Source organism: Pinus tabuliformis, chromosome 1_2 (assembly GCF_031772625.1).
Source record: "Pinus tabuliformis cultivar Carrire ecotype Pingquan chromosome 1_2, CPIR1, whole genome shotgun sequence".
Taxonomy (NCBI): domain Eukaryota; kingdom Viridiplantae; phylum Streptophyta; class Pinopsida; order Pinales; family Pinaceae; genus Pinus; species Pinus tabuliformis.
The window spans coordinates 1,247,735,697-1,247,750,215 of NC_142298.1; the positions used below are offsets into that span (position 1 = coordinate 1,247,735,697).

The 14,519-nt window shown below is 36.8% G+C and overlaps 1 protein-coding gene across 4 annotated transcripts in view; it reads left to right on the top strand.

Moving 5' to 3' along the window:
- Positions 1–8,506: 8,506 nt before the first annotated feature.
- Positions 8,507–14,519, top strand: part of LOC149210766 (CASC3/Barentsz eIF4AIII binding protein) — a 50,209-nt gene continuing 44,196 nt past the window's right edge. For all 4 annotated transcript variants that reach the window (XM_089396781.1, XM_089396782.1, XM_089396780.1 and 1 more), the window contains exon 1: positions 8,507–9,352. In XM_089396781.1, the coding sequence (XP_089252907.1) occupies positions 8,781–9,352 (572 nt within the window). In that variant the 5' untranslated portion in view covers positions 8,507–8,780. The remainder of the gene's footprint in view (positions 9,353–14,519) is intronic.

Consider the following 14,519-nt stretch of genomic DNA (forward strand, 5'->3'; position numbering starts at 1 on the left):
AATCTATAATCAGGAACAACACTTGGGAATTGGTTGAACTTCCTAAAGGGAAACAAACCATAAGTTGTAAATGGTTATATAACCAAAGATTAATGTAGATTGAACCATAGAAAAATTAAAAGCTAGATTGGTAGCAAAGGGGTATTCACAAAAAGAAGGTATTGGCTATGAAGAAACCTTCTCCCCTATAGCTAAACTAAATACCATCAGAATGTTGATTGCTTTAGCTACTAAGAAACATTGGATGATTCACAAACTAGACGTAAAGTCTGCATTTTTAAATGGAGAATTGAAAGAGGAGGTTTATTTAGAGCAACCTGAAGGGTTTTTCCAGAAAGGGAAGGAACATTTAATCTATAGATTAAAGAAAGCTCTTTATGGACTAAAGCAAGCACCCAGGTCTTGGTATGAAAAGATTGATTCATTTTTTTTTCTTCTGCAAATTGGCTACAATAGAAGTAAAAACGACCCTAATCTTTATACCATGCAAGATGAACAAGGGTGCATAGTGTTGATTTATTTGTATGTAAATGATTTGTTTATTACATGTGATGCTACATATCTAATCAATGAAATCAAGCAATAGATGTCATAGGTATTCGAAATGAAACACCTTGGTGAACTAAGATATTGTTTGGGTCTTGAGATCTGGAGATATTTAGGAAAAACATTTTTGTCCCAGGGAAAGTATGTCAAAGGACTATTAGAAAGATTTAGGATGGATCATTGTAAACCTGCAACAGTACCATTACAACAGAACATTAAACTGCAGAGTGTGGATGGATCTAAAGAGGAAGACGTGACACTTCACAGACAGCTGGTTGGGAGCCTAATCTACCTAACCACTACTAGACTAGATTTGGCTTATGTAGACAGTGTGCTAAGTCAATATATGTCCAAACCACTTGAAAGTCATTGGAATGCAACGAAAAGTGTTTTGAGGTATCTACAAGGTACTGTAGATTACGGTATTATTTATACTGATTCCTCTAATGTTATATTGACAGTATTTACAGATTCAGACTAGGCTGGAGATGTAGACGATCGCATATCCATAACAGGCTATGCATTCAACATTGGATCCGGGGTGATTACATGGAGCAATAAGAAACAGAACACAGTTTCCTTGTCTTCAGCGGAAGCAGAGTATCAAGCCATGTGTGCAGCAACGTGTGAGGCAATTTGGTTGCGGAGACTTCTCCAGGATGTTGGGGAAGAACAAAAAGATGCAACAACAATCAGATGCGACAATCAGAGTTCAATCAAACTTGCTAATAATCCGGTGTTTCACAAAAACACTAAACACATTGATACACAATTCCACTTTGTTAGGGAGAAAGTGCAATCAAAAGAAATCCATTTGGTATATTGTAATACATGTGATAATGTTGCAGACATTTTCACTAAGCCTCTTGGAAAAATCAAGTTTGAAATGTTTAGGGAGATGTTAGGCATATTTGTGAACCCCTTCTCCATTAAGGGGGAGTGTTAGAGATAATGGAGAATATCTTAAAATAGTGAGTTGGTTCACGAGACCTCGTGATAGGAATTAGTTTCTATTTTTTAGGTTATGGTTCTAACTTCCCTAAATCTGTGATTACTATATAATGTGTGATGTACATGAACAATGTAGAGCGTTCTACAGAGCCAGACTCTCCTGGTTCAGACTCTCTTTCGTAGAGCTGACCAATGGGTTTTATTTCATTTAATACAAACATTGTCATTTTTAACAAGACTTCATTTCCATGGCCATTGCCAATTGGGCTACCCCAAGCGGACTTAATTTATATTATGTTATAATTTTTTTTTGGGCTTGGAGTAAGTTCTAAATTTGTTTTCTTTTTGGCTAAGAGCTTGTCTTCCTCGCACTTAAGAAAATAGGTTAGCAACCAAAGACCTAGAGACATTTGGTGGAGTGAAAGTCTACCCTATTATGGATCAACAACAGGCAATTCTAGATGACGTGATTTTTCTTGAATAATAGTGATGAGTCAACCTACATTTATAGATAATATTAACATTAATATTCCCACTACTGGTTTTAATTGCTAAATTATAATAAATTTTCAAAAAATAAAAATACAATTTTTTTTTTTAATGTTCATAATTACTTTTATTACTTTCATTTTCTTATTTATCTATTAATATCTTATATAATTTCAAATTAAAAACTAATTAAAACAAATCTTACATAACTATCCTTACCTATATGTAATACTTATTTTACCCTCTTTATATACTATTTAATAAAATCTAATAGTTTATCCCTCTCTATATATTTATTTATTATAATTCTCTCTTTTAATACTTATTTCAGAATTCTAATGGTTTTAAACCTTCGATTAGTAAGATAAATAATGGTAGCCTCACTTCTTTTCCCTCACTCTCTTGTAAGCATTGGGCTTATGTGTTCAAATATGTAGTGGAAGCAATACTCAAAGATCTCTTTACTGTTGCACTTATGTATTCATATATGTATCGGATGTTCGAGAATGTTAACGTGTATTTTAAAATGCATGTGTGGGAAGAAAGTAGTAATTGAAATATCATAAAATATATATGGAATTGAAATAATATAATATATTAGTGTAGTCTGTAGTAAAATGAAATAATTAATATTATAGAATTACATGTAATAGTGTGATAATATGATAATAGATATCGATAGCCAAATTATAATGTAATGAAAAGATAATATATTAAAATTTAAGAAAAACATGTTAAAGGGAGGTGAAAGGTTACAACAAAGAGGGATGATGAATTGAAGTGTATAAAGATAAATTTAAGATTGAGATAAAGAATTAAAGAGTTGAAGATGAAGTTAATGAGTTAATAAAAAAAAATGAATATTAGGATATACATTAATAATATAGTTTGTTAGTTGATTTAGATAATCTTAGTCAAGGCATAATAGACCAGAAGATAAGAAGTATTAAAAGAGTTGGTCATAAGATACATTAGGAAACAAAAAGGTGAGAGGTCCCAAGTTGTATATGCATTCCAAAAACTAATATATGAGTAAACTAACTCTTGTTATTGTAATTTAGTTCTATGGTTGAATACATTTATTATTTTAACATGATCTTTATATGATCATACAATTGTATGTTGCTTTGTAGCAAATGTGAGAATCTAGACACCATATCCTAACTTTGTACTTTGTCAAGGGTTCACCCCATTTATATACATGTAGTTCACATCTTATTTTCTCCATAAAATTCATTTTATGTGTGTTTATCAAGTGAAGATGCCCTTGGTAATCATGACAATGTGTTCTGAGGAATAAATCTTGCAATGCAAGTTTAGTATTAAAAAACAACAGAAAGATAGTCGCAATTATAATCAATTTCAAATTCATTGATCATTGAATAAACACAAAGTCCTTATTCCTCCTACTCCATGTTAGCACTTCGTAATGTTCACAAGCCGAGGAAGGAAACTACAAAGGTAAACACAAACCACTTTTAAAGCTGGGATCTAGCCCTTCCAGCTTCAAATAAGGCTCTCTCTATATGATTTAATTTATGCTTTTAAGATTTTAGGCTAGATATTGAAGTTCGAAGTGGGTTTTTTAAAATTTTGGTTGAAAGATGTTGGGAAAGTCCATTAGGCATGGAGTCATGAAATTTTGGGTAATCAATTACAAATTAACATAATAGCTGTAACAGGGCAGGTAGGCAAACTCTTGGATCTTCAAATATTTATGGTGTGGCTGAGATGAAAAAAGTAGATGATCAATTAAATATAAAGCATATTTAAATGAATTTTATATTTAATCTCACGAGGAAAACATTAAGATTAATTAAAACAAGCCAAAGCTAAGTACACTTAAGTAAATTCAACTCTTAAACTTCTTGCAACTGTCAAAAGGGAAAATTCATGTGGAAACTGAGAAAAAAGAACAATTTAACGTGAGAGAAACATCACTATTTGTTTGACACAAGAATCTTGGAACAAAACTGCCTCTGTATTTCTGAAAATTGATTACTTTGAGTATAATCCATAACCTACATTAAGGTAGAGCTCCTTTCTTCCTACATAATCCAACCCTTTCTAAGTCTCATTACAAAATATTTATTGACTTCCTATTGAACTCACTTTAGATTCCAAAAAGGAATTGATTATAAAATAATATCTAACAAAGATATAGATATTTCTGAAACAAAACTAGAAAATAGGAACTCTGGTCATATTTGGTTGTTCTGTTGAATCTTTGAAGGAAAGTTGTTGCTGACTGTGACTATATTTCTGGAAAAACTCTAAACAATAAACTAAAGATAAAAAGGTCACTGGAAAACTACATAAAATTTGGAATTGCTAGAAAATATTCAGCCTTCAAATATGGAAATTGGTTCATTAATGTTGATCCTCTGCGTTGGAATCATGAGAGGTTGAAGTTGTTTTCACAAAACCTATTAGTTTCCCTTTCAAACTACTAACTCCTTTGTTCCTGCACTCAATCTCGCAGCTGCCGACCCATACGACTTTAACTCTCTATACTATCTTATCAGAGAAATTCCACATCATTGCTTCACAATGGTGCTATGTTCTGATACTCCTCAGTCCCTTGGCGCTTAACTCCTTTGGCATTTGCTTTTTCATATGACCGAGTCAGTGACCATTGGCTTAATGCCATATTGGATTCCCCTTTGTATCGTAACTTTTGCAGAGTCCTGATTTCATCTTGGCTCCTTCTGCTTAGTCGTCCCCGCATTTCTCATCATATGACTGAGAGCTATGACCTGCCATTTAGCCTTAAGATACTAAGCCTTTAGACCCCTACCGGGGGTCATTCTTCCTTTGTTAACTGCTTTGCACCCTTGGTTATTTGAACTCTCACGACCATGTGCCAGCCCAATATCGGAAGCCCCCTTTATCGAAACTTTTCCAAACTTTAATTGTTCTAAAGTGTCGACGTCTTCAACCTCCGATATGATGTCATCACTCCACGTGGTGACTCCTTAGAGGTGACACGTGTCACCCGGTTTTGGCCCATTATACTACTCAATAAGGTTGAATATGCCTGCCACGTGTCTTGTCATACTACCATGTCATGCTCATGTCATATGCCACTATAGCTTATCGGAACCAATCATATGCTGCCATGTGTCCTGCTAGAGGAGAGAGAAGAGGGCCTGTCAACCTTTGCTTTTACAATGAAATCCTTTGTTAATCTTTATCGACATTCCTTGGTGCTTTTTAATACTATCGACACTTATCAATATCGCAACTTTGAAAGGTTCCTCACTTTAAGAAGTTGCGATACGCCGATGTTCCAATGTGCTGATGCTCCGATGTGTTGATACTCTGATGTGTCGATGTTGCGATGCGTCGATCTCCTCCAACCTTTAATATTCTGATATTGCGATGTGCCGGTACACTGATCTCTGATGCTTCGATATGCTGGACCTCCGACATTCCAATCTCTGATATGTCAATATTCCTTCCTTCCTAAGGCTTTAAATCCTTGAACTTCAACAAACATATCTTTTGATCTATGAGTCCAATTTTGGACTTCCACATATCGTTGGAAAGCATGTTCAGAGCACTTTCCAATGCAAAGGGTATGATCTAGGCTTTAAGTCCTTCTGCTGCTTGGAAGATGAATGTAAAATTATCTGCTCATTTACTCTTTGGATAGATGAAATCACACCCACCATGATGATCCTCTACATGAAGCCTGCAACTATCATAGGAATCCTTCTGAGCCATGCATTTGCTGCAACACACATTCTTGCCAGTCTGGTTGACATCAGTGCCAACATTCATGCACAATACTAGCACAACCACCATCAATTTTCCAACACTCACTCATGACAAGACACTCATGACACCTCAATGATGACCCCTTAGGGACCTTACAATTCAAATCAAGACTAATGGACCTCTTTTGACACACATATTTTCAATGACTTGACCAATTTGAGACCTTTGTACAAAGACAATTTAGACTATAATACCTGGTGAATTTATAGGCTAAACTTTACCAGCAAATTCTCAAAATAAATAACTGGACAAACAAACTTTGATTACCTATATTATAGGACCCTAACACCCCACATTCTTCAGGAGACACATTCTAAACTAAAAATAGCTCTAGCTTGAGACAATGTTTGTCTTCTTTGTTTTAATTGAACTAGTGAGTAAGTGTGAAGTAAAATCCTACAGGGCCAACATCACATAAATTTTTCTCGCTCTATGTGAAATTTAAAACTCTAAATTAAGAATTGTGGAAAAACTTGACTTGATAAATGATTTGGTAAACTTTGGATATAAAAAATTGTAAATCAACGAAAAATTTAAAATAAAATTAATTCAAATACATAAATTTTCTCATTCTTTTTGGAACTTATATTTGATGCATTATAAACTATATAATTTATAAATTAAAACTTACTAATTATATATGACGTAGTTTAATTTACAGACTAAATAACATTTTTCATCTTATAGAGTTCAGGCTTCTGTGATCCATATCAAGTTTATGAGAGATTTTTCGGCGAAAATCACATGGAATACCATTTGTCGACGCGTTTCGAACCAACTAGTGTGGTTCATCGTCAATACAAAATCCGATAATACAATTTCAAAATTTTTTGTTGTTTAAAATACATTTTTGAATGCCTAAACAGATTCAACACCCTAAGAAACCCTTGGAACACTCAAATTAAGCCGATTAAATAATTTAAACTCAAAATTTTTAAAATTTCTATAAATTTTTGATTAAAATTAACCAAAAATTATAAAAAAAAAAAACAACATTTTATTTAGAAATAAAAATAACTGGTGGCTCATCAGCCTCTGGAGGGCAATCTCCTGCCCATATCGTGAGTGAAGCCTCAACTCCCACTATCCAAGTGGTCCAGGACTCACTCGATGAAGCTTTGAAGTTCTCCGAAAGTGCCCTAATTTGCCGGTTCAATGGTTTTTGGCCGCGGCTGATAGCACTCCACAATTGGATCTCGGAGGTATGGAAGCCTATCATTTCTGATGAAATTAATATCTACCCCTGTGCTAGAGGTTTCTTTATAGTAGATTTTGAAAATCCTGAAAGCAGACAATGTATTCTAGATTCCGGCCCTTGGTTTTGGGAAAAATCAGGCCTATTCATGAAGCCATGGAACCCATCATTCGATCCCTCTACAGCAGTGATAACCTCAGCACCAGTTTGGGTGAGATTGCCAAGCCTACCCTTGCATCTCTGGAATCTCTCCTCGCTAAAAGCCATCGGAAATGCAATTGGGAAATTTTACTGCAGGTGCCCAGAAACAGAGGAATATGCCAGAACCACCTATGCACGCATCTGTGTGGAAATGGATTTCAGCGCCGGATTCCCAGCTGAAATAAACCTAACAAGTAAAGACTATGTGTGGAACCAGAAGCTTGATTATGAAAGTGTCCTCTTCAGATGTCGATCGTGCTTTGAGACGGGGCATCTAGCCAAAAATTGCCCAAAAGCCTCTGAGAAAAATTTTGCTAGAAAAAACCACCATAGATCTACATGGTGGGAAGGAGCACAAAAAGAACACTACACTGTCATCAAAGAAGAATATTCTAGAGAAAACTCTGAGTCACAAGAAATCAAGGAAGAAGGAAACAACTCTCAAAGCAAGCAAGGAGAAAGCCCGCCCCAACAAATCAACAGTTATGAGGATTTGAATACCGCAGAAAATAAATCTTCATTTAACAGCAAAGCAGATCTCCTAAACCAAACTTCTCCGACTATAGATCGCGAAGCTAAGACACCAATGTCCCAAGAACCAGAAGAGATGAAGGAGATGCAAGAGAAAGGAAGTTGGAAGACCGTAGAGAAAAGAAAGAAAGCTACAACACCAATCTCGCCAAGAAAGACGAGGAGCCAGACAAGTAAAAATTAAGAAAATTGTAGGTCCGATAGACCAATTTGGTCTCAGTGGACGTTAACCACCACCACCACCACCACCATCATCATCATCATCATCATCATCATCATCATCATCATCATCATCATCATCATCATCATCATCATCATCATCATCATCATCATCATCATCATCATCATCATCATCATCATCATCATCATCATCATCATCATCATCATCATCATCATCATCATCATCATCATCATCATCATCATCATCATCATCATCAATTACAACAACCACTTAAACTAAACAACAAATAATTTATAAATAAAATCTCATCCATTATTTATTTTTTATAAATTAAAATTGACAAATTATTCACGAATTTAAAGTCTGACCCGCATGCCAAAAATATCAAATAAACAACCGATCGAACAAAGTTTGACTCAAGAAAAATTCCAACTCATAAAGATGGTGATCTCAACTATGGTTAGTATAAACTCCAACACTCACAACTTTCGAAATGTCAACTTTGTTACTGAAATTCCTTTAAAAATACCAAGTCACAAGCCCCACCCGCCTTACCGCTTGACAGCCTCTAATAAATATTATTATTAATTTTATAATTGGTAAGCAAAAACAAGAAGATTTAAAACAGAAGAAAGACAAGATCAAATATACATAAAACGATAAGCAAGATGAGAGGAAAGGAGTGGTAGTCGTGGAAAAATAAGCATCAAGATCGGAAGCTTCGGTGGATACACAACTTTACAGGGTTCGAGCGCGGATCGGGCAAGGAATTGGGAGCAGAGGGGCCGATGAGATTGCAGAGTGACAGAAACCAAGAAATCAGAGGCATGGTCACGAGGTAAATCCCAGGATTTTTCATTGTATATATTCGTTTTCTCTATTGAGATTAAAGAGAGGGGAAACTAGATGATCATGGCGTCGGAGGCCGGAGTTGCAGCTCATGTGACCGTACCCCTGATGGAGTCGGGGGCCAATGAGGTGGAATACGAGAGCGACACCGAGGTCTCGCTGGCCCTGGCGATGCGACGCAGAGGGGCGAGCGATGATGAAGAAGAAGACGAGGAAGAGCGGATTGCACAAGGTTTTGTTGGCCACGAGTCCGAGGATGACGAGGGCGCGCCACCGCTCGAGGACGAAGAGGAAGATGAAGATGAAGAGGAGGAGGAGGCCGCGGTGATGGTGGCGGAGGAGGTGGAAGAGGAGGAATATGAAGAGGAGGAGAATGACGAGATTGTTGATCTTAATGTGCTGGGGATTAGGCAGCCACGACACCAAGGTGGCGTTATTTCTGCAGCAGAAGGTGCGGGAGGAGAGGACGGGGTTTCCAAGGGTGCTGATCAGGAAATTGGTTCTCCTAGGAACGATAAGGATCAAGCTGAGGAGGAGAAGAAGGAGGCAGAGCCTTTTGCAGTGCCGACTGCGGGCGCGTTCTATATGCACGATGATCGGTTTCGGGACAACGGTGGTGCAAGGCCCAGGTATGTGTGTGTTTTTAGGATTCTAGTTGCAGTATTTGGTTCGTGGTTTAATGAAAATTGTCCGTCTGTATTAGGCTGTTATCATATAGGCTGTTTTTGTGTTTTTATTGTTTTTTCCAAGTGAGGAAGTTGTGGATCTTCAATGCCAGGGCACTATCGTCAATCATTGTTCATGGGCCAGCAATTTTCAATTAATAAGAATGTGGGTGACTAATAAGCCCTGAGCTTCGCCAGTTAAAAGTTAAAGTGGTCATGACTTTAATGCCCTAACAACTTTCAATTAGTACTTTCTAGTTTGTATGTTGTTGTGAGTTTTCTTGATTCGCGTTTGTGCCATAAATGGATTCAAATTTTTGTTTATCTATAAAATCCTTTGAGATCTACCTGGTCTATTGCTAGAAACCAATTAAAAATTTAATTTTAATGAGAATTTAACCCATAATTTGACTTTAAATGTCTGGTTTTCATGGGTTTTAGGTTGTGCTTAGTCAATCCATAACCAAAAGTTATTGTACAGAGTGTGAATGGTCGAGAAGGACAATCATTAGCATGCTAGGACTAGTGGGTTTACTTATTTGGTTTATCGTGTTCATATTCATAGAGGGATATCAACTGAGATTACTATATATACCCTTAAAAGGTTGCACAGGGATTGATGGGCGAGGCAGGTGACTTATAAAGAAAAGCCTTTTCGCGAGGTTTACCAGGGTTGGATGGTTGGTTGTCCCAGGGCAGGTACTATGCAGAAGCAAACAAAACTAACGGACAAGTTGGATGGGAACCAACCTTACTCTAGGTGGGCATAGAAGACCATAGCAAGGTATGGGTGGTGTGCTCCCCATACAAAGAAAGGGACAATTGGTAGTAAGATTGATTAAAGTGAGGCAGTGTTGTATTACTTCAAGCGAAGCCAAGGAGATAAGTCGGTATGTGAGCTTGAGATAAGTAAGAATGTAGTACCGTCGATGTGTGCTGGCCCAGCTCCACCAAATTGTCTAAGTTGCAGAGAAAATGATGTGGCAAAAGCTTTTGATTAGTAGTAGTCACGAGTTTAACTGGCAAGGATCTTCCTGAATGAGTGGTCACAGTTTGAATTCTTGCAGTCCTATTAGTTGCGCTCAGAACATTTGTCCTAACGTGCAATGCCTGAGCAATTGCTATTCAGTCTTCTCAAGTGCAGATGCTGCTACGGTTCAATTGATTTAAAGTTTGTGCCATGTTGTGATGGGTTGTTGTTGGTTTTAGATTGTGCTTAGTAAAACAATTGTCAGTTGACAGTCGAAAGTTTATACACAAAAAATTACTGGTCAGTGGTAGCAGTGGGTTCTAGTGGCAATGAATCGTGTGAATGTGGTCATGGGTTTAATTCTTGCAGCATTTTTCAGTCGTAAGTCACAAGTTCAAAGCCCGAGGAATTGTAAATTGTGTTTGAAGGTTCCTATGGGTTCTCTTGATTAAAGTTTGTGTTATAGCCATGGGATCTAGTGCTGTTACAGGTTATCGTTAAGTTTAGTTCGTTCATAGTGAGAAAACTGTCAAGTTTCAATCAATATAAAAAATTCATTGCACAAACAATTGTGATCAGTACTCATGAGTTTGATGCCAGATGACAACTATCAATCAGTAGTTCTGTGTTTAGTGCTCAGCACTTTTCAATCAGTAGTCATAGTTATGTTGTAGCATGGGTTATATTATATAAAGTTGTTAATGGTACTTGTTGATTTTAAATTTTTTCTCCGTAGACAATTGTCAACGGGCAATCAAAAGTTAAATATGCAGACAAGTGTTGATCATAGTGCAAAGAGCTGTGTGAATGGATTGTTTTCTTATTAGAAATTGCCAATTAGCATTCACGGGTTTAATTTCTGTGTATTATGTAATCAATTCAATTTTACACCTAACTTGAACTCTAATGTTGCTATGGGTTATAATGGATTCCCACTGTGATGCTTAGTGGAAGGCAATTGCACATAGGATTTCAATTCTTGCTGTCTTGGGATTCCCACTGTGATGCTTAGTGGAAGGCAATTGTAAATAGGAGCTCAATTCTTGCTGTCTTGGGATTCCCACTGTGATGCTTAGTGGAAGGCAATTGCACATAGGAGCTCAATTCTTGCTGTCTTGGGCACCTGTGAATTGATTCCAGTGGTTCATATATAGTAAATGTCAACCATAGATATTACATGGGTTCTGGTATTGCATTCGGTTCTTGTAAATAGTAAATTACTAAAGTCTTAGTGGACGGCAATGTGCAATTGCCAACAATTAGTCCATACTTATGAGTCAGTTTATGGAGAGTCATGCTATTTGCATGCATAACATGGGAACAAGTACATGCTATGTCACAAGGTTCGTTGAACTTCAACCTTGAGGTTTGAATTTTGGCGAACCTGAAAAAGATTTTGAGGTTCGGCGAACCTCATCGAACCTCATGGCCATTAACCAAGTCCATAGATCAAAACTTATAACCTCATATCACAACTTGAGCTTGTAATCCATCCTTGCTGTTTCCATGTTTTTGATAGCAATATTTTTTTTGTTTTTTGTTTTTTGCTTTTTGTTTTTATATTGATGTTGATTTCTTACAATTTTATCCTACATTTCATTTTCAAGTTAATCACTTAATATATCCATACATATAAAAATATATATTTAGATGAACCTGATGGTGAACCTTATCTGAACCTCATAAAAAAATTCGAACCCGAAACGAACTTAATCATTGTCGAACTCGAATTCAAACCCTAACCATGTGACATTGGGTACATGTACAGGTTCTCCTGGATTTTAGTCTGATGTTTAGTGGAAGGCAATATTAAGTGAGTTGTGATAAGTTCAATCCTGTTCAATCGCTGAGCTATGTCAGTTAGTAGTTTTGAGTTAGAGTTCATTGGAAGTTGCACATGTATTATAATGCTTTCAGGGGATGGGTTAATGGAGTCATCGATAGTCTACTCTCCTTCCCAGTGCCCATATTAACTGTGTAAAGAGGCCTATCCTGAATAGAGAATTGCTTGAAAGAAATCAGTTCAAAAAGACTAAATGAAATCTGAAAGCCTGCCCATAGGGAAACCAGGTGGGGCAAAACTCGAGAAAGTGACTGACTAACATATACATATTGTGATAATGGTTGGTTTTGCCAAAATGGAACCAAAACCACTTGAATATTGAATCTAGCAGACTCATTGAAGCTGATAAAAGATAAAATTGTAAAACGTGCATAAAACCTGAGTTTACAACGCTGGATGAATAGAATTGAAGGCATATCTGTGGTAATGTCAATGGGGTGTTCCTTAGAACCAACCGCTAATTTTGAGGTCAAAATCCCACAATTCTTCTTAGCCAGCCATTTGCAAAAGGTAAGGAGCACTTGCTTCTGCTTTTCTAACCTGTCCAGACGAGCACAAAGCTCCCAATTTTTTAAACTCCAAACTTGTGAATGCATGTGCAACCCACATCTTGTTATGCTGGTACAATTCCAAAGTTTTGAAAAACTTGGTTTGTGGGTGCAACTCGATCATGTGTTTGGTATGAATTCTTCAATTCAACCTGGAGTGCCTCATTTGGGAGGAAACCTCCCTTTGATTTGATCTCATCCTCCAACAATTTTAGTTTCTTGCAATTTCCGAGAGAAATTGTGTGGTGGAAGGACTATGCAACTTCATGAGTAGCAAGTTCAACCCTTGTAAGACTAGTAGGAGGTTGTACTTGGCAAGCTGGATGGGGAGCTTAGGGGTGAGCAGAGACCAATGACGACAAACTAGAGTGCAGAACAAGCAAAGAATTTCAATGTAGGAGAAAGCGGAGTAAGGTTGAAGAATGAATGTGGAAGTTGGGAGTAAATCCATTTCCACAACGCTGAACCAGAAATGCCAGATAGGCCACATGCAGCATGGAGCAATTGTACTTATTCTGAGCGTCAATGCCGATGGTATAGGTTTGATCATGCATGGATCTAGGCACTGTCTTTGCTGAGGATCCCCCGAAAGAGTATGAATTTCCATAACTATCCCTTAAGTTGTATGCATGCACTGGAGTGGGACAAGAACATGTGGTTGGGCAAGGGTCATGTCCCAGTTCATTTCCCACCTATCTGCATGAACAACCACTTGAACTAGGGAATTGTATAAATAAGATTGGTTCTAAAAGCTGTGTTGGATTTTGTCTAAGTGAGTTAGGCATGGAGATTTACACATCTTTGTTATCAGAGTGGTGAGTCAAACTTAGAGATTGGCGTGTCTGACTTGAATCATGAGCCAAATGAGTCAAAACGAATCGGGGATGAGTCATGCATGTGTTGACTGAGTTTGATTCCAGGGCGAGTCATACTCATGTTGGTTGAGCTTGATTTGGGTTTGAGTCGTACTCACATTGGCAAAGTTTGATTTGGGTCAAATAAATGACTTTTTACTTTTGAGTTATCATAAGTTGAATGCTATCAACTTGAGTATGACTTGCTAACTTGCCTATAAATGTCCACAAATTATGTTCCTAAGAAAATTGTATTTCTTTTCTATTTTTTCTACTTGTTTAGTTTTTCCTTGAGCGAAGTCTGGTAACAATGGTGCCCTCTACATGATAGGCTCTTGCAAGTTCAATTCTTGTCGAGGCAAATTATCTACATGCATAATCAGACCCAATAAATTCTCATCAAGCCATTGGATAGATGGCACATGTTTTTGGCTACTCACTTCATAGATACCATGGGTTCCTGGGATCTATTTTTAATTTGACTCTAATTTGACTAGACATCAAATAATATTGATGGCAAATTTTTTTTGCTGATTTGGATGTCTTTTATAGTAGTAATATCGTTGTTATAAGATTCAATTTGATTTGGTTTAAAGCCGAATGATGTAGCTTGTATCTTTCCTGATCGTGTTATCCTGTTACATGTAAGATTCTGCCAGTGCCACAAGACTTTTGACAATAGAAGTGCATATTAACAGGAATAAACTAACTTTGCAGTACTTTGTATGTTAAAAGTTGTAGCTCAAACAGGTACTTCTACATTGGCTTTGTGTCTAGCAGGTGGAAGTGTTTGAAAAGGTACTCTCTAGATATTACCTTTATTTTATAAAATATTAAGATGATTTTTACTTTATAATGATTAAAAGGCAACCTAAGTTGTGTCAATGAGAGATTAAGTCACAACCATTGATCTTAA